Source organism: Oppia nitens, unplaced genomic scaffold, assembly GCF_028296485.1.
Source record: "Oppia nitens isolate AA-2021 unplaced genomic scaffold, nextdenovo-longstitch-racon4-pilon3 scaffold12_pilon_pilon_pilon, whole genome shotgun sequence".
Classification (NCBI taxonomy): domain Eukaryota; kingdom Metazoa; phylum Arthropoda; class Arachnida; order Sarcoptiformes; family Oppiidae; genus Oppia; species Oppia nitens.
Genome location: NW_026533191.1, coordinates 1247501 through 1270179, shown reverse-complemented (window position 1 = coordinate 1270179; position 22679 = coordinate 1247501). Strand labels below are relative to the sequence as shown.

The 22679-nt window shown below is 21.5% G+C and overlaps 3 protein-coding genes across 3 annotated transcripts in view; 2 read left to right on the top strand and 1 right to left on the bottom strand.

The window, feature by feature from the left end:
• Positions 1-8383: 8383 nt before the first annotated feature.
• LOC128956840 (interferon-induced, double-stranded RNA-activated protein kinase-like) lies at positions 8384-9240 on the top strand. The gene is made up of 2 exons (XM_054302555.1): positions 8384-8558; positions 8666-9240. The coding sequence occupies exons 1-2, from the start codon at positions 8384-8386 to the stop codon at positions 9238-9240; spliced, it is 750 nt and encodes a 249-aa protein (XP_054158530.1).
• Positions 9241-12384: 3144 nt separating this feature from the next.
• Positions 12385-13169, top strand: LOC128956829 (serine/threonine-protein kinase nekl-2-like). Its single transcript, XM_054302544.1, has 2 exons — positions 12385-12837; positions 12908-13169. Exons 1-2 carry the CDS (start codon positions 12404-12406, stop codon positions 13167-13169), a joined length of 696 nt encoding a protein of 231 aa, XP_054158519.1. The 5' UTR covers positions 12385-12403.
• A 344-nt stretch (positions 13170-13513) lies between these two features.
• Positions 13514-22679, bottom strand: part of LOC128956817 (uncharacterized) — a 9721-nt gene continuing 555 nt past the window's right edge. The window contains exons 2-13 of the mRNA XM_054302533.1: positions 21791-22355; positions 20898-21196; positions 20460-20648; positions 19023-19581; positions 18306-18425; positions 16010-16519; positions 15749-15822; positions 15249-15332; positions 14935-15130; positions 14584-14847; positions 14008-14184; positions 13514-13538 (exon numbers count right to left, since the gene is read on the bottom strand). Of these exons, the coding sequence (XP_054158508.1) occupies positions 13514-13538; positions 14008-14184; positions 14584-14847; positions 14935-15130; positions 15249-15332; positions 15749-15822; positions 16010-16519; positions 18306-18425; positions 19023-19581; positions 20460-20648; positions 20898-21196; positions 21791-22355 (3062 nt within the window). The remainder of the gene's footprint in view (positions 13539-14007; positions 14185-14583; positions 14848-14934; positions 15131-15248; positions 15333-15748; positions 15823-16009; positions 16520-18305; positions 18426-19022; positions 19582-20459; positions 20649-20897; positions 21197-21790; positions 22356-22679) is intronic.

The following is a 22679-nucleotide window of genomic DNA, read 5'->3' as shown; positions in this document are numbered from 1 at the left end:
TATATATATATATATATATATATATATATATATATGTATCACAAAGTTATCGTGATAATAACACTTAATTTTTAATCACTGACCTAGGCCAATTGAACGTTTACAGCTATTGAACGTACGATTGTAATGATCCGGCTGATATCTTAATAATTTTATTTGTCCATCGATTTCGTCAACTATTAATATATATATATATTTTTAATTAATTAAATATTAATTATCAAAAAAAATAAATAAAACACTACTATTTTGATTGTTTAATTTATTATTAGTCATTTTGATCATGGTAACTGTTTCAGGTGGTAAATGTTGTAAAGTTTTATTTTGTAGATAATATTCGACAAATTGATTTTGGTGTCCATATGTTTGACAAATTGAAATAATTTTGTCGACATATTCACCAATTGATTCATAGGTTTTTAGCCATAAATTATTTTTTAACAAATAATCACATGTATGTCTTTCATTGCTTGAACCGCTTAATAGTACAATACAAATGTCTAAGATTTGTTTGCTATCATCATCAAGGTTATTTTTGAATTTGCTAATTTTAAATAAATAAATAAATAAAATAAATTAAATTAGTTAAAACTAAAAGATAAAAATTTAAATCTATTTTCCTATTTGCTATAGCAACAATAAAAACATGTACATACACATACACAGTACTTGTTTATTGTTGCTATAGCAATAAGCAGACATGAGAGTTTTAAATATAATTTTTTTAGTTTTTATACATTTAAAAAAATTTAAAAAAACTTTATTAACTAACATTAAAAAACACTATATATTCAAAAAAAACTTGAAAAGTTTTGTTTACTGAAATCTATAATGGCTTTTTGAGTCTGTCTGTCTGTGTGTAGCATTTCATTTTGCGAATTTTGAAATTCTGACTTCAGATTCGGTTAGAGGACTACTAATAATCTATTGAAAAGTTGTATTAAAATTTTGATATATCTTCGGGAACATAGACAAAATGGCGGCCAAAGTACAAAAAATTTTAAGAAAATTTTTTTAAAGTATAGATTTGAATAAAGCATCAAAAATAAGCATAAGAAATATGCCTTAAAATTTTGATATCTCTTCAGAAACAGAGAAAATGGCGGCCAAAGTAAAAAATTTTAGGTAGCAATTTTAACGTTTAGAATTGTTTAGAGCATCAAAAATAAGATATAATTTTATTTTTTCAAAAATGGCGGCAAAGTATGATTTTAGCTGTTTATTTTGTTATACTTAATCATTTAATACCGCACATGACTAAAGTTTGGTTTATTATGTCATACCGAGTCATTCGATACCCTACATGACTAAAGTTGAGTATATTTTGTCATACTGAATCATTTGATACCCTACATGACTAAAGTTTAGTTTATTTTGTCATTTTACTAAATGACTAAAGTCAACTGACAATTAATTTGCGAAGATAATAATTTATGTCGTCAAAGTTTTTTTTCTAATAATGCTTTCTAGCATTCTTAACTGGCGATTCCCAGTTAAGAATGCTAGAAAGCATTATTAGAAAAAAAACTTGAATATCATAAATAGGTTGAAACCAAATAGTTGGTATAATTATATAGTATTAATTTATATAGTAACAAAAAATATAAAACTGGTAAAATATACATAATTTAAATAATGTTATGTAGGTTATCAAATGACTCTAAACGTTAAAATTTTTACCTATTTTTTTACTTTGGCCGTCATTTTCTCTATGTTCCCGAAGAGATATTAAAATTTTAATGCATATTTCTTCAGCTTATTTTTGATGCTTTATTCAAATCTATACTTAAAAAAATTCTTAAATTTTTTTTTACTTTGGCCGCCATTTTCTCTATGTTCCCGAAGAGATATCAAAATTTTAATGCAACTTTTTAATACATTATTAATAGTCCTCTAATCGAATCTGAAGTTAGAATTTCAAAATTCGAAAAATGAAATGCTACACACAGACAGACAGACTCAAAAAGCCATTATAGATTATAGAGGCTTTTTGAGTCTGTCTGTCTGTGTGTAGCATTTCATTTTGCGAATTTTGAAATTCTGACTTCAGATTCGGTTAGAGGACTACTAATAATCTATTGAAAAGTTGTATTAAAATTTTGATATATCTTCGGGAACATAGATAAAATGGCGGCCAAAATAAAAAAAATAGGTAAAAATTTTAACGTTTAGAATTGAATAGATCATCAAAATTAAGATATTATAAATCAAAATTATTAACTTTTAAAAAGTATGATTAGTCAAAGATATTTTGTCATACTGAGTCACTTGATATCCTGCATGACTATAGTTAAGTATATTATGTCATACTGAGTCATTTGATGCCGTACATGACTAAAGTTGAGTTTATTTTGTCATACTGAGTCATTTGATATCATACATGACATTTAATTTATGTATATTTGACGTTTTTAGATTTTTATATGTTACTTTATAGCCGCTATAATGGTTTTCAATCTTTTTTTTCTGAAAATGCTTTCTAGCATTCTTAACTGGTTTTATACTAAATACTTTTTATTATACAAACCAATTAATATCGACATTAAACAAGTCCTGTGCAATACCGCCGATGCTATACATATCAGATTTTATACCATATTTTCGGCTACGTTTGACTTCCGGTGCCATATATTTGTCGTCGATCGCCAACATTGTATGCGATTGCGAACTAAACTCGTGTTCAGTGGCGTAACCAAAGTCAGCCAATTTGATAAACTTATGATTATTGTGATTAATAATCAATATATTTGTCGGTTTAATACTTCGGTGAATAATATCTTTTCGATGTAAATAATTGATTGACTCTAATATCTCTACAAATAGTTCGCCAGCCATATAATAGCCAACCGATGGCCAACCAGTTTTCGGCTGAACTTTGAAATAACTGTGCATTTGTTTGATAGACTCATCCAATGAATACCAACACAAATCCATTTGAATGTGAAAATAGTATTTATTTGTTTCAAACGATAGCCACGAATAATAGCAGCGAACAAAATAGTCGGAATCGATTCGCGACAATAGTTTTATACCGCGTTTAATATTTTTGTAAATTAATTTCAAATCCTTAGTATTATATATTGATGTCATCTCTTATTAATACAAAAAAAAATAATAATAGTTAAATAAATAAATAAATTATTATTATTATTATTTCACGGATTTAAAAATATATACAATCAATATATAAATAATAATAATAATAATAATAATAATAATAATAATAATAATAAAAAATGTAATTTTTAAAAAAAAACAAACCATTAATTGAAAATTTTTTGATGACATATTGTTTATCGTTGTCTTTATTTTTAATCTGATAAATTAATGAATATTGACCACATTTAATTTCACTAATTGTATATATATGAAATGTTTTAGCTAAATAATCATTTTCAATTTTACGAGCAAGTTCATTTACTATATTTAATTGATCCATAATTATATCTTGTGTTATTTTAACATAATAGAAATTTTCAAAAAATATATATATAAATATATATAACTATTTTATAAAATAATAATGATAATAAATTATTAAATACAGTACTTATATAATTATTAAATAAAACTAATTAAAACTGTAACGTTGGAAAAAATAAATACAAAATTAATAAATAACTTCAATATGTAGTTTTTTTAATCAGACTATACGTCAATTTACAGGTATTATCATATAATTTATTATAATAATTATTTGTAATATTATATATAAGGTTATATATAAATTAGATAATAAATATATATATATATATTATCAAATAAAACAATTTCATAAATAATAATAACTTATTTCTTATATGATAAAAATATTTTTTTTGTGTTACTATTTTTATTTAAATGGTTTTAAGATTATTTTTTTATTTTCATTTAATAAATTTTAGCAATTTTTTGTGCAAAACAAAAAAACAGTTAACTTATTTTTAATAATTTTAATAAATTTAAACAAGTTAAGTAATTTTTATTATATAGCCAAATCATTAATATATAATTTAAGAAATATTTTGTTACAATTTAATTAAATATTTTGAGTGTGAATAAAATGATGATTCACTTATTATTATTATTACCAATTAAATTATTATCAATTTTAGGTAATGAAATATATATAATATTATATATGTATACCTGTATTAAAGTACAAAGTTTTTTTGTACATCCATAACTAAGATTAATTTATTTCATAATATATTATTTTATTTATAATTATTTATTAAATATATATATATCTTACTAGGATCAATTTTAATATTACTTATTTAAGTGTTATTTTATAATAATGAAATATATAAAATATATGACATATTATTTTATAATATTTTTTTATATTATAATTTTATATATCGCTAATAGTAATAATAATTCAAAGTCTTTGTTGAAATATTTCAAAGCTTATGTTATAAATAAAATACTATTAGTTATATAATACATACATGAGTTTCAATAACTTTACAAAATATAGCTTTAGTTTTTTTTAAGTAATTTATATACTTTTTTAAAAAAAATTGTGTAATAAAAATAATTGTTAAATAATTTTTTTTTTATAAAATAAAAGTTAAATATTCTAATTTTTGTTTTCGTATTTATTATAAAGTAATTATAATATTGCAATTGATTTCTATTTTTATCACTCAATATAAAAAAAATTATGATTTTTTGATTTAGAAAATAATAGTTTTAAAAATATAATAATAGTATTCCATATTATAATTTACAAAATAAATTGTTTTAAAAGTTTTATTTACTATTCGAGCACATTTACTAACCTAAAATTAAATACCTTGCTTAACCTTTTTATAATAATAATAAAATAATTTATGATTAATAATGTACTTGTAGTCATAGATTTATGTGAAATCACTTATATTTTATCATGTAATTTATTATTATTATTATACAATAATAATACAAATTTATATACAGGTTAAATATAAAGTGTATAGAGGTCAGTTTAGTAATATAGTTTTAAGATTATAAGATAAAATTAATTTTTATGAAATTATTGGCATTTATTATATGTATAAATAAAATATTAATTTTTTTATATTAATATTTCTATTAATGTATCAAATATTATTAATCAATCTATTCAATAAATTATATTATTTATTATTATATCAATAATTGATTTATTTAAATAAATAATAATTTTTATATATTTTAAAAATTTAAAAAATTGTTAAAGTATTAATATTAATATTAGTATTAATATTATTATTTATATTATTCCTGTAATTGTTTTACATTTATAAACTATAAATATAAATAATTTGATTAGATTAATAAATATATAGATATATATTAAAAGAATAAAAAGTTGTGAAATTCACCTAAAAAGTTATTAAATATTATTTTGTTATCTTTATTATATATTTTTTATTATTTAGTTAGAGATTGTATAAATACACTTTTATTTTATTAGTTATAGCTAAATACTAGTGAAATTATAACATAATATAATTATAAAAATTTATCTCAAATCAGCTATATTTTTAGTGTAATAATTTAAAAAAAAAATATATTTATTAATTTTTATTTAATTAATTAACAATTTTTTAAAACAATAATTGTATATTGTATAACCATATTTTATACGGTTATATAAATTATGATGGCTGAAAATTGTTCAACAATTAATGAGCTAGACAGTGAATTGGAAAATCATTATATGAATAGATCGTTTGACCATGATACATTACGATTAATTTGGTACGGGTCAATTTTCACAAATTTACCTGGTTAAACATAGAAACAATGATAAACAGTATGCTATTAAAAAAATAGAAATTACTAGTAAGACTATAAATTAGATTATATATATATTTTTATAACATATTATTATTCGTATATACACAAAAGTATTAGTAAAAATTAAAATAATACTAATTACTAATAGTAGTAAAAAATACTAATTATTAATAATATTAAATAATAATAATTATTATACAGATATCATAACTAATATCAAACAGAAATACAATAGTATTAAACGCAGTATGAAATTGTGGTCACAGATGGACAGCGAGTGTTTCGTACGATACAACTACTCGTGGCTATCATTAGATGATAATAAATACTATATGAATATACAAATGGATTTGTGTTGGTATTCATTGGATGAGTCTATCAAACAAATGCACAGTTATTTCAAGGATACCAAACCGAAAACTGGTTGGCCATCGGTTGGCTATTATATGGCATCGGAAATGTTTGTCGAAATATTAGAGGCAATCAATTATATACACAAACAGGATATTATTCACCGAAGTATTAAACCGTCGAATATATTGATTATTAATAACAATAATCATAAGTTTATCAAATTGGCTGACTTTGGTTATGCCGCTGAATACGAATCCAGTTTACAATCTTATACATTGATATCTATGTTATTTTATCTTTTTTTTTTAGTGATAATGATTTATCTAAAAAACTAACCGTAATAAAAAAATTTATAGAAAAAATGAGAATTGATAAATCACATAAAAGGCCAAAATGTTGCAAAATATTGGATCAAATAAAAAATCTTCCCATTAATCCAGAGATACCATAAAGTTTAACGGAATTGCTGAACTGGTTTACATAGTCGAACACTTTTCGAAGATCCTAATATATTCATTATATATATTGAGTGTAACAAAGTTATTAAGTTTATAAAATCAATTATTACTTTAAAAACAAATAATTAAAATTACAATTGTTTAATCTATTGAATTAACGAATATAATAATCTAATTTATTAAGTTTATAAATTTAATTAAAAAATTGATTTTCTAACAAAACTTTTTATTAATTTAATAATTTTTATATTTTTCTTATAATCTTTATAAATCATGACTTTTTTAACATAATATATTTTATTCTATATATGATTGTCCAATTAATAATAATTAATATTAATTAATTTTATGCAAAAATAAAATTAATAATTTTTTAAATAATATTTATATTTATATTTTATTTTATTTAACTATAATTATGTAATATATATATATAACTATATGATAAATATTTTTATTAAATCTCGTAAATAAATTTTGTAATACTTAAGCCAACACTCAGAATATTATCAAATATTGTATTTCAATATGAAATGTTATCTAAAAGTATAAATTATTACTGCATATAATACTTATAAATATATATATATTTATATATTAAATTTAACATTAATTTGTAAAATATTTTTTTTATTTTTTTTATTTTAGTAAGTACAATATTTATTTTCACACAGTATTTAATAAATAAAGATTTGTTAATTTTGTCATAATTTATACAGTATTATCTAATTTTTATATAATTTAGATAATAAAATATTTATTATAGAAAAATTAATTCAAATTACAAATTCAATCAAAAAACAATATCTAAAGAATTATATATATATTTTAAATATATATATATATATATTCATAATTAAATACATTTATTACTAGGAATAATGATAAAAGTTATGTTATTGTTATAAAAAAAATATTTTGTTATTATTATTAATAGTATTATAATATTTATTTTAAAGTTACATAAAAGCTTAAAAAAACATGACTAATTAAAAAATATTTTAGATTAATAAAGAAATAATAATAAATATTTTATCTATTATTGTATTACTAGTAATATAATAAAACAGATATATATTATATTTAAAGTATTGATATTATTTTTTGAATATTTTTATATACGTTAATATTAGAGATGGGTAAATAGTAAGTTTCTTAAAAATTTCAGCTGAAAAAGTTTCTAGAAAATTTCTCAAAAAAATATCAATTAAAATATTAATTTCAAAAATTTGCCTAACCGCGCCTGCTACTTTCTATAGAGATCCCTATATATATATATATATAGTTATTGTTATACCATATAATAATGAGACAAAATACTATTTTATTTAACTTTATACAATACTATATATTGTAATAATATTTGTATACAAAATGGGATACCCATATATATATATATAAAATAGTTATAATTATTTAATAATAATTAGTTTTTTAAAATTTTAATAATCAAAATATTAATAATTATATTATTTAACTTATGTTATTACATGATAATATTTATCGATGAAAAAATTAACATTGTTATCATATAGCTAGAAATTTCTCTATTATTTAATAAATTTCCCTATTTTCCAACACTAGTTAATAATCATTTAGTTAGATTAACAATTAATGATAAATAAAAAAAAGTATAATAAATTATATTTTATTAAGCTATAAGTTAGTGTGTATACTTCACTATACACGTAGTCATTAATAAACAAAATAAAAAAATAAAATTTTTATACATTGATTAATTTTTAATAATGTTAATAATAGTGAATAAAAAACAAATAAATTGTAAATTGTTTTAATTAATTAAAATTAAAATTAAATTATAAATGGACCAGGAGATAAATTCGGCTGAAATAGACAATGGGTATATGATGAAAACATTTAAGCATCATGATGCTATTACCGAAACTGTACCGGGCAAGTTTCTATATTCAAAAATCTATCTGTCCAAACATAAAGCCAATGATAAACAATATGCAGTGAAAAAAATCTGCATTAATGGTTTGTATTATAATAAATATTATAAACTAATATAATGTAAAAAGATTATTACATAAATAATTTAAAATTATATTTCGATTAAAATTAATTTTTTTTTTAAAATAAAGAAATGCCAGAATTTAATGGAAATAATATCAATCAGATATATAATACAATAAAACGTGGAATAAAATTGTGGTCGCGATTGGATTCAGATTTTTTTGTCCGATACTATTATTCGTGGTTATCGTTGGAAACAAATAAATACTATTTTCACATTCAAATGGATTTATGTTGGTATTCATTGGATGAGTCTATCAAACAAATGCACAATTATTTCAAGGATACTAAACCTAAAACTGGTTGGCCATCGGTTGGCTATTATATGGCTGGCGAACTGTTTTCGGAAATATTAGAGGCAATCAATTATTTACATAAACAAGGAATTATTCACCGGAGTATTAAACCGTCGAATATATTGATTATTAATAACAATAATCACAAGTTTATCAAATTGGCTGACTTTGGTTACGCCACTGAACACGAAACCAGTTCACAGTCGCATACAATGCTTGCGATTGATGATAAATATATGGCACCGGAAGTCAAACGTAGCCGAAAATATTGCATGAAATCCGATATGTATAGTATCGGCGGTATTGCACAGGACTTGTTTAATGTCGATATCAATAGGTTCGTATGAAATATATTAGTTTTTTATTAATATATATTAACGATTAATTTTTTTCAATAATTAAAAAACCTTGATTATAATAGTAAAAACATTTTAATAATAATAAACCCTAAATTAAAATTGATATATAATATATTTAATAATTATTACAAAATGTAGTCTAAATGATTTTTAATATTTAAATATTTATTTACTATTAAAATGACTAATTATTATTAATACTAATAGTCAATAACAACAACAACAAAAATTAATTAATTTTCAAAAAATAATTTAATGGTTTTAATTTTTAATAATATGATTAATTTTCTAGTAAATTCAAAAATAACCTTGATTATAATAGTAAGCAAATGTTGGACACATGTATTGTACTATTAAGCGGATCGAGTAATGAGAGACAAACGTGTGATTAATAATAATAATAAATGGTTTAAAGATTATGATTTAGTTCGGGAAATGGTTACAAATATGATTAATATCGGTCATATATATAATCACCATGATCAATTTGTTGAGTATTTTTTGAAAAATAAAACAACACAATATTTGCCAACTGAAACATTGACCATGATCAAACTATCTAATCAATTTACCGATCAAAATAGTAATATATATTTAAATATAATTTATAAAAGTTCTATTATTTATTTATATATATATATATAAAATTTAACTTTTATTAAAACTTTTCATTATTCAATTGAATATAATAATAATTAATTTTTTCAAATAAAAATTAATTTAGTTGATGAAATCGATGGACAATTATCACAACAATTAGTTTATAAGCCGGGTTATTACAATGATGCATTTACTCAAATTGATGGTATGGGTAATGGTGTTTATGGGGACGTATATAAAGTGTGCGATAAAATTCAAAATAAATTCTATGCCATCAAAATCATAAAACTATCAGGTAATCTGTTTAGTAGTAGTAATAGTAGTAATAGTAGTAATAGTAGTAATAGTAGTAATAGTAGTAATAGTAGTAATAGTAGTAATAGTAGTAATAGTAGTAATAGTAGTAATAGTAGTAATAGTAGTAATAGTAGTAATAGTAGTAATAGTAGTAATAGTAGTAATAGTAGTAATAGTAGTAATAGTAGTAATAGTAGTAATAGTAGTAATAGTAGTAATAGTAGTAATAGTAGTAATAGTAGTAATAGTAGTAATAGTAGTAATAGTAGTAATAGTAGTAATAGTAGTAATAGTAGTAATAGTAGTAATAGTAGTAATAGTAGTAATAGTAGTAATAGTAGTAATAGTAGTAATAGTAGTAATAGTAGTAATAGTAGTAATAGTAGTAATAGTAGTAATAGTAGTAATAGTAGTAATAGTAGTAATAGTAGTAATAGTAGTAATAGTAGTAATAGTAGTAATAGTAGTAATAGTAGTAATAGTAGTAATAGTAGTAATAGTAGTAATAGTAGTAATAGTAGTAATAGTAGTAATAGTAGTAATAGTAGTAATAGTAGTAATAGTAGTAATAGTAGTAATAGTAGTAATAGTAGTAATAGTAGTAATAGTAGTAATAGTAGTAATAGTAGTAATAGTAGTAATAGTAGTAATAGTAGTAATAGTAGTAATAGTAGTAATAGTAGTAATAGTAGTAATAGTAGTAATAGTAGTAATAGTAGTAATAGTAGTAATAGTAGTAATAGTAGTAATAGTAGTAATAGTAGTAATAGTAGTAATAGTAGTAATAGTAGTAATAGTAGTAATAGTAGTAATAGTAGTAATAGTAGTAATAGTAGTAATAGTAGTAATAGTAGTAATAGTAGTAATAGTAGTAATAGTAGTAATAGTAGTAATAGTAGTAATAGTAGTAATAGTAGTAATAGTAGTAATAGTAGTAATAGTAGTAATAGTAGTAATAGTAGTAATAGTAGTAATAGTAGTAATAGTAGTAATAGTAGTAATAGTAGTAATAGTAGTAATAGTAGTAATAGTAGTAATAGTAGTAATAGTAGTAATAGTAGTAATAGTAGTAATAGTAGTAATAGTAGTAATAGTAGTAATAGTAGTAATAGTAGTAATAGTAGTAATAGTAGTAATAGTAGTAATAGTAGTAATAGTAGTAATAGTAGTAATAGTAGTAATAGTAGTAATAGTAGTAATAGTAGTAATAGTAGTAATAGTAGTAATAGTAGTAATAGTAGTAATAGTAGTAATAGTAGTAATAGTAGTAATAGTAGTAATAGTAGTAATAGTAGTAATAGTAGTAATAGTAGTAATAGTAGTAATAGTAGTAATAGTAGTAATAGTAGTAATAGTAGTAATAGTAGTAATAGTAGTAATAGTAGTAATAGTAGTAATAGTAGTAATAGTAGTAATAGTAGTAATAGTAGTAATAGTAGTAATAGTAGTAATAGTAGTAATAGTAGTAATAGTAGTAATAGTAGTAATAGTAGTAATAGTAGTAATAGTAGTAATAGTAGTAATAGTAGTAATAGTAGTAATAGTAGTAATAGTAGTAATAGTAGTAATAGTAGTAATAGTAGTAATAGTAGTAATAGTAGTAATAGTAGTAATAGTAGTAATAGTAGTAATAGTAGTAATAGTAGTAATAGTAGTAATAGTAGTAATAGTAGTAATAGTAGTAATAGTAGTAATAGTAGTAATAGTAGTAATAGTAGTAATAGTAGTAATAGTAGTAATAGTAGTAATAGTAGTAATAGTAGTAATAGTAGTAATAGTAGTAATAGTAGTAATAGTAGTAATAGTAGTAATAGTAGTAATAGTAGTAATAGTAGTAATAGTAGTAATAGTAGTAATAGTAGTAATAGTAGTAATAGTAGTAATAGTAGTAATAGTAGTAATAGTAGTAATAGTAGTAATAGTAGTAATAGTAGTAATAGTAGTAATAGTAGTAATAGTAGTAATAGTAGTAATAGTAGTAATAGTAGTAATAGTAGTAATAGTAGTAATAGTAGTAATAGTAATTGTAATTATAATAAAAATAATAAATATAATTATAATAATTCTTTTAAAAAATATATAGTTATAAAATACAACAAAAAATATTTATTTAATTTTTTTAAAAAAAGGTGCAACTGATAAAGCAATTAGTTATTTTAGTAATGAAATCAAACATTTAAAACAAGTATCGGATTCAATATATGCTGTCAAATGTCTGGATTCATGGTTGGAAAATAATCAACTATACATCCAAATGGATCTATGTGATTTCAATCTACGTACCTTGATAAATTTTAAACGAAAATTATTAGAAAAAGCATACGATGCAATTGGTGACTACAACGAAATTGATCTGGTTGATTATTCTATATCGTATACAATATTCCGGGAATTGGTTGAATGTTTAAACTATTTGCATGAACAGCAGCCACCGATTATGCACCGGGATATAAAACCGGCAAATATTTTACTAACTATTGAGCCACGTTCCGGTAGATTTGTACGGTTAGGTGATTTTGGTTTGGCTAAAAAACATGAATGTAGCGATATAAGCCATTCCCATAATGTGGGTACACCTAGATATATGGCCCGTGAAGTTATGCAAAGTGGTCAATACAATACCAGTGTCGATGTCTATAGTCTCGGTGAAGTAGCCTATATGCTATTTGATAAAATTGTTAGACCAAGGTTAAATTAAAGTTTTTTTTAGAAAAATATTTTAAATAAATTAATCATGTTCATTTATATATTGTATTAGTGATAAATTGACCGAGATGAACAAACTAATTGATACTATGATCGATACAATAGCAAATAAGAGACCAAAATGTGGGGATATATTAGCAATGATTGACAAACTAGCCATTCAAGCACTGGTATCCCAATCATTGCTTACGTGGCTATCGCTGGCCAATAGTAGCCGCCAATTGTTTGATAATCCCAACTATATTAAAGACTCGACTAATGTAATTGATTTTTTAAAATCATTTATAAGCCATAAATTTACTACTATTAAATAATTAAAAACCAAAAACAAAATAAATGATAAAATACTTAAAGTACATAATTGTTTTTTTTTAAAAAAAAATTACAGCATTTTCATTTATAGAAGTGAAAAATTATTATTTGAAAAAAAACTAAAATAAAGTCTAATTATTTAATAAAATATGTTTAATTGAATAAATACAGTAATTAGTTTAATACGTAAAACAATTTATATAATACATAAATAGTAATATTACATATTATTAATTATTATTAACTTTATTAACAATAAATATGTTATTAAAATAATAAAATATATTATATATTAAATGATAACATTTTATTTAATACAAATTAATATATATTTTTATGTCTATATTCATTGTAGTAACAAATATAAATTACTAATGTTTATAAAATAACAATAGATTCAATTATTTTATAATTTTATTTTTTAATAATTTAAAACATTTTTTTGTTGAAATTAACATTTTTATTTTTCTATGTTTTTATTAATTATAATAATATATTAGTTAAATATAATAATAAATTTTAAAATTTTGAAATAGATTAAAAAAATGAATTGAATGATTAATTGAAAAGTATAATATATGGTACTAAATAATTTAACATTAAAATAATTTTAAATATTACAAATTTTAATTATTACATAAATTCTAATAATTAATAGGTATGGGTAATAAATATATATATAAATATATATATATACTGTATGTCCATTATATCTATAATGTTTTTCTTTAATTAATCTATTAATCTATTAATTAGTTTAAATTTAATTTAAACTCAATAAAAGATTTAAAAAACTTTTTAACATAATTAAAATCATTATTGTTATTAAAAGTTGAAAACAATTCATCATTTTTTCCAGTTAGACATTCAAGTAGTGGTTGCAATAGTTGTTGATTAATTGCCAATTTATTAATTTGGTTTAATATATCGTCACATTTTGGCCGATTATCAGCCATACCATCAAACATACTTACTATCAATTTATTAATTGCATTCAAATTTTCAGTTAGACCGTCACTATAAAAATAAAATATATATTAATATATAAATATCAGGGTTATAGAGAGGCAGTAGGGGTTAAGGGAATAATATCCCCTATTTTGGGATTTTACCCCTCCTTAGACTTTTTGACCAAATGGAAAAAATTGTCGTTTAAAAACGATTAGAAATGACCCCCCCCCCTAAAAAAAGTCTATACCCCACTATAACCCCACCCAAGATTTTTTGAGAATTTTTTAAATTTCACCCCAGTCTACCCTCCCCTAAACTCCAAATCTTGCTTAATCCTGATATATATATATATATATATATTTAGATAAATAAACAAATATATTGTTGTTATTGTAATTATATAAAAAATTTACCAGGATAGAAAATTGCTAGTTAGTCTCGTAAATTTTTTTTTAGACAACTAACCTTGGTTGAATTTGTTCAAATAATATATAAGCTGTTTCGCCCAGACTATAAACATCGACCATTGTATTGTATTGTTTGCCTGTAATAAGTTCCAGTGCCCTATAACCGGGAGTTCCCACACCCTGTGTATAGTTTATGTCGCTGCCATCGTACTCTTTAGCCAAACCAAAATCGGCTAACCTGACAAACCTACCCGATCGCGGTTCAACAGTTAACAATATATTTTTCGGTTTAATATCCCGGTGCATAATCGGTTTCAGTTGACTACTATGCAAATAATCAAGACATTCGACTAGTTCAACAAATATTGAGTAGGATATTAAATAGTCAACCAGATCAATTTTTATATACATTTTAGCCAATTCTAATATTAAACGTTTATAATCGATCAGGGTACGCAGATTGAAATCACCTAGATCCATTTGTATGTATAGTTGATTATTTTCCAGCCACGAGTCCCAACATTTGACTGCATATATTGAATCCGATACTTGTTTTAAATATTTAATTTCTTTACTAAAATAATTGATTGTTGTATTACTTCGATCTATAAATTTATTTTTAAAAAAATAACATAATATTATTTTGTAGAAAAAATTAAAAATAGTTTATATAGTTTGTTTTTAATTTAATTAGATTAATATTATACATTGAAAAATATTTACCTGATAATTCTATTATTTTAATGGCATAGAATTTATTTTCAATATTATCGCACACTTTATAAACATAACCAAAAGCACCTTTACCTAGCTTATTAATTTGCTTAAATTGTTTTTGATAATAACCTGGATTATATTCTAAATATTGTTGTTGTTGCAATTGTCCATCGCATTCATCAACTAATAAGTATTTTTAAAAAATAAAATAATAATAATATATAAAATTTTAAAAATCATTTTAAATATATTTTAAATTATTCTAAAATAAAATAATTTCCAATAATTACTTGGCGATTGAATCGATAATTTTATCATTGTTATGGTTTCAGCTGGTAAATATTGAATAGTTTTATTTAGTAGAAAATATTCAACAAATTGATCATGGTAATTATATTGATGATCAATGTCAATCATTTTAATAATTGTTTCCCGAACTGATTCATAATCTTTAATCCATTTATTATTATTTTTAATTAAGTTATCGCATGTATATCTTTCATTACTTGATCCGCTTAATAGTACAATACAAATGTCTAACATTTGTTTGCTATCATTATCAAGGTTATTTTTAAGTTTCCTATTTTTTAATATAAATATATATTAGTGATAAAAACAAATAATATATATATATCTATATTTGTTATAAAAACAAATAATACCGTATATATATATAAATATATTAATTCTATTTATAATTAATATAAAATTAAAATTTTATTTAGTAAGATCTTAGAGTTAATAAATAATTTTTTTTTAATACAAACCAATTGATATCGACATTAAACAAGTCCTGTGCAATACCGCCGATGCTATACATATCGGATTTTATACAATATTTTCGGCTTCGTTTGACTTCCGGTGCCATATATTTATCGTCAATCGACAGCATTGTATGCGACTGTGAACTGGATTCGTGTTCAGTGGCGTAACCAAAGTCAGATAATTTGATAAACTTATAATTATTGTAATTAATAATTAATATGTTTGTCGGTTTAATACTTCGATGAATAATATTTTGTTTGTGTATATAATTGATTGACTCTAATATTTCGACAAACATTTCCGATGCCATATAATAGCCAACCGATGGCCAACCAGTTTTTGGTTTGGTATCCATGAAATAATTGTGCATTTGTTTGATAGACTCATCCAATGAATACCAACACAAATCCATTTGTATATTGAAATAGTATTTATTATCAGTGAATGTAAGCCATGTATAATAATATCGTACGAAATATTCGGAATCCAATTGCAATCGATAATCTCTACCCCTTTTTATAGCATTATATATGTCTATAATATTGTCATTTTCAAAAATTTTTGTCATTTCTATTAATTAACAAAAAAATAAATAAATTCAAACAATTAAAACAATTTTTGTAATAATTAACTAATTAATTTAAAAAAAAAAAAAATTATAAACAAATATACTGTCGAATTTATTAATAAATTTTAATTTAAAAAAATAAATTTTAAGTATTAATTTCAATTTTCTATTACAAATTTTAATAATTATTATTTAAAATATATATATTTACAGACCATTTATTGATAACTTTTTGATGGCATATAGTTTTTTAGTATTTTGATGTTCAACTAAATAGATTGTCGAAAATTGTCCAGTACAAATTTCTTTAATATTTTGTTGATTAAATGTTTTAATCATATACTTATTGTTGACATCATTATTTAATTCAATATATTGATCCATGGTAATTTAATAAAATTATATATATATATATATATTAAAATATATTTATAAATATTTTAACATTAAACAATGGCTTTCATTTGAATGAATTACATTAAATCACTTATTGTAAAGTAGACTAATATATATATATATATTTATAAAGTATTTTTTATCTTATATTAACATTTAGCTGATAATTATTTATTACTATAAAAATGTGACTCATATTATAGGAATTATTTAGAAAATATATATATAAAAATAATTTAGTAGTAAATATAAAATCATCATAAATTATCAACATTTTATTTTAATTATAGATAAACCTGTATATTATTACTATAGAAAATATAACATTAATACTAATTGTAATTAAAAAATAGGTAAAAATTATACGTAATAACAAATTGAATTGAATAATAAATATTAATATTTATACATTATTTTAAAAAGTTGTATAATTTTATTAATATTTATTAATATAATTTATCATAATTTCTAATTGTTTGTCAATTATATAAATTATTATAAAGTTATTATATTATTATTGAAATTTTTTTTATAATCTTGTATTTTACTTATGATTATACAGATATAAATTAATGTATAAATTATCTAAATTACTCTAAAAATTATGATAAATAAATAAAATTTAATTATTTATTAAATAATGCAAGAAAACATAGACTTATATATATTTAAAAACATTTTATTTTTGCAAAAATACTGAACAAATTTATTATAGTTTTTAATATTTATAAATTTTTAATAAATCAATAAATTTACTTAATTTATAATTTATATTATATGTAATTTTTCTATTGATTAATATAATATTATGAAGTATTTTCATTATTTTCATTATCAAACAATTCCTATTGGTTACTAAATTATAATAATTAACAAATTTAGTTATTATATTATAATAATTATATATTGATATCAATAAATATTTATTGATAACATTTGATATTGAAATACAGTTTATTCATATAATAGGCTGAGTGTTTGCTTAAGTATTACAAAATTTATGACTAAATAAAATCACATATTTTGTAGTTATATATATATATATATATATATAATTCAAAATATAATTATAAATAAAAAATATTATTTGTTCAAAATAAATATTAATTTTATTTTTATTAAATAATTTACAAAATAAACATTATTTTTTTATTAATATTTATAAACTATTTATATTAAACTATATAGTATTGATATTAAAAACTAAACATACAATTTATAAATTCTTTATAATTATTTATTATTGATAATTAATTATATATAATTAATTTAATCGTAAAATTTAAAATCAAATTCAATTAATTAATTTATTAGTAATAAATGATTTTAAAAACTCAATAACATTAGCCGATTCTCTAATATGATTGGGATTATTAGGAAACAATTGTCGACTATTGTTAACCGATAACCAGTTATGATATTTCAAAGCAGCTACCGGTGCTTCAATGGATAGACTATAAATTAATGTCAATAACAGCAAACAAGTGGGTCGTTTATTAGCCATACCGTCAATCATTAATTTTATTTGATTATTCATTGCATTTAATTTTAATGTAAAAGTTTTATCGCTAAATAAATAAATATATATTAAAACAATAAAATTAGATTTTTTTTCTTCATTGATATATTATATATATATATATATATATAGTGAGAGAGAGAGAGAGAGTTTGTAATAAAATATATAAAATTTTTATCCCGGAAACTATTTTCATTTACTTATCTAGTTATAGTGTATAGAAAATTAAAATAAATTGTACTTAATATACTTGATTATATATATATATATATAATTTTTTGATTTAAATTTCATTAAAACATTTAAAAGTAAATTTAAATTTATATATATATATTATTTATCACTATTACTTAAAAAAAATTCAAAAAAAAACATATTTTAAAATAAGATTCAATAGATGATAGGAAATTTCCTAGAAAATTTCCTACAATAGAAAACTTTTGTATAGATAAATAAATAAAAATGAGTAAGGTAAATCCCATTATATAAGTAACTAATTTATAATAATAATAATTATTATTAGCTAACTAACCTTGGTTGAATCTTATCAAATAGTACAAAGGCAACTTCGCCCAGACAGTAGACATCGGCACTGGTATTATAGTGACCACTGTGTCGGACTTCGGGTGGCATATATTTTTCAGTACCAACCAGTTTTGTATGACTTATTTGACTGCCTTCATCCTCTTTGGCCAGTCCAAAATCGGCTAACCTGACAAACCTACCCGAACGGGGCTCAATGGTTAGCAATATGTTTGCCGGTTTAATATCCCGGTGCATAATCGGTTTGGGTTGTTGTTGATGCAAATAGTTTAGACATTCAATCAGTTCCCGAAATATTTCGTACGATATTGCATAATCAACATGATCAATTTCGTTAAATTCATCTAATTGATCATGGGCTATTTGTAATAATTGTCGTTTAAAATCGATCAAGGTACGTAAATTGAAATCACCAAGATCCATTTGTATGTATAGTTGATTATTTTCTAGCCATGAATCAATACATTGGACAGCATATATTGAATCGGATACTTGTTTTAGATATTTGATTTCATTACGAAAATAGATGATCTCTTTTTCAGATACACCTATAGATTATATATTTATTTTAAATTTTTTTATATACTAAAAATTAATTTTATTATATAATCTGCACACGCACACACATAAACACACACACACACACACACATACACATATATATACACATACACACACATATATATATACATACACACATACACACACACATACACACACATACACACACATACACACACATACACACACACACATACACACACATACACACACACATACACACAAATACACACACATACACACACATACACACACATACACACACATACACACACATACACACACACACACACATACACACACATACACACACATACACACACATACACACACATACACACACATACACACACATACACACACATACACACACATACACACACATACACACACATACACACACATACACACACATACACACACATACACACACATACACACATATACACACACACACACACACACACATACACACACATACACACACATACACACACACACACACACACACACACATACACATATATATACACATACACACACATATATATATATATACATACACACATACACACACACATACACACACATACACACACACACACATACACACACATACACACACATACACACACATACACACACATACACACACACACACATACACACACACACATACACACACATACACACACATACACACACATACACACACATACACACACATACACACACACACATACACACACATACACACACATACACACACACATACACACAAATACACACACATACACACACATACACACACATACACACATACACACACATACACACACACACACACATAAACATACTATATTACCTGATAGTTGTATAATTTTGATGGCATAGAATTTATTCTGATTTTTATCGCAAACTTTATACACTTGACCGAAACCTCCCGATCCTATTTTATCAATTTCAGTAAATTGATCAAGGTAATGTCCATTTTTATAGATTGCCACTTGTCCATTTTTATCATCATTATTATTATTATCACTATTGGCTGAAACTATTTAAAAAAACATAAAATTATTATTATTAAAAAATATAATTATTTAATTAAATATAATAACTTAGCTGTTAAAACTGTATATTAAATATTTAATAATATTATAAAAATAATTATATTTTTTAATAATAATAATTATATTTTATATTAATAATAATTATATATTATTATATTAATAATTATTATATAATAATAATAATAATTATATTTTTATAATAATAATAATAATTATATTTTTATAAAAATTACATTTTCTATCCGAAAATTGTCTAGACAATTTAATCATGGTCAATGTTTCAGTTGGTAAATATTGTTTGGTTTTATTTTCCAAAAAATATTCAACAAATTGATCATGGTGATTATATTGATGACCAATTTCAATCATTTTGATAATGTTTTCCCGAACTGATTCATAATCTTTAATCCATTTATTATTATTTTTAATCAAATAATCACATGTATGTCTTTCATTGCTTGAACCGCTTAATAGTACAATACAAATGTCTAACATTTGTTTGCTATCATCATCAAGGTTATTTTTGAATTTACTAATTAAAAAAAATGTTGAGAATTTTTGTTGTAAAAAAAATTTAAGTAAATCTATTATAATAATACAATTAAAATATATTAGATAAATTTTAGGAATAATTTATTATTTTTTGAATAATGTTATATTTAATTATTAATTATTACAGGTATATTATTAATAATAGTTATTTTTTATTAATTTAGCCAACTCACTTTATTATTATATATATATATAGTTAATTAATTAATTAAATATTAAAAATAATAATAAATAACTTAATATAAGGATTTTACAAACCTATTAATATCGTTTTAGTATAAAGTTTTTCAATATATAAAGTTAAATAAAATTATTTAATTTTTGATTAAAATAATTATGAATAAAAATAATTATTTGCTTAATATCTAATAATATACTTACAGTATATATAATAAGTTAATTATTTTTAATCTCTAATTATTTAAATATTAAGATTTGCAATTAATTTGTGATTAAAAATATAAATTTTCTTAATATAATATATACAGACACTTACTATTAATATATATAATAAGTTAACTAATTTTCAATCACTAATTATTTTATTAATAAATATTTTATATTTCATACAAACCTATTGATATCGATATTAAACAAGTCCTGTGCAATACCGCCGATACTATACATATCGGATTTTATACAATATTTTCGGCTACGTTTCACTTCCGGTGCCATATATTTATCATCAATCTTAAGCATTGTATGCGACTGTGAACTCGACTCGTGTTCAGTGGCGTAACCAAAGTCAGCCAATTTGATAAACTTATGATTATTGCGATTAATAATCAATATATTTGTCGGTTTAATACTTCGATGGATAATCTCTTGTTTGTGTATATAATTGATTGCCTCTAATATTTCGACAAACATTTCCGATGCCATATAATAGCCAACCGATGGCCAACCAGTTTTCGGTTTAGTATCCTTGAAATAACTGTGCATTTGTTTGATACACTCATCCAATGAATACCAACACAAATCCATTTGTATATTCATATAGTATTTATTATCATCTAATGATAGCCACGAGTAGTTGTATCGTACGAAACACTCGCTGTCCATCTGTGACCACAATTTCATACCGCGTTTAATACTATTGTATATCTGTTTGATATTAGTTATGCCGAAACCAGTTATTTCTGATGTAATAATAATAATAATAATTAGTATTTTTTAATATTATTAATAATTTGTATTTTAAAATATTATTAATAATTTGCATTTTAAAATATTATTAATAATTTGTATTTTAAAATATTATTAATAATTTGTATTTTAAAATATTATTAATAATTTGTATTTTAAAATATTATTAATAATTTGTATTTTAAAATATTATTGATAATTTGTATTTTAAAATATTATTAATAATTTGTATTTTAAAATATTATTAATAATTTGTATTTTAAAATATTATTAATAATTTGTATTTTAAAATATTATTAATAATTTGTATTTTAAAA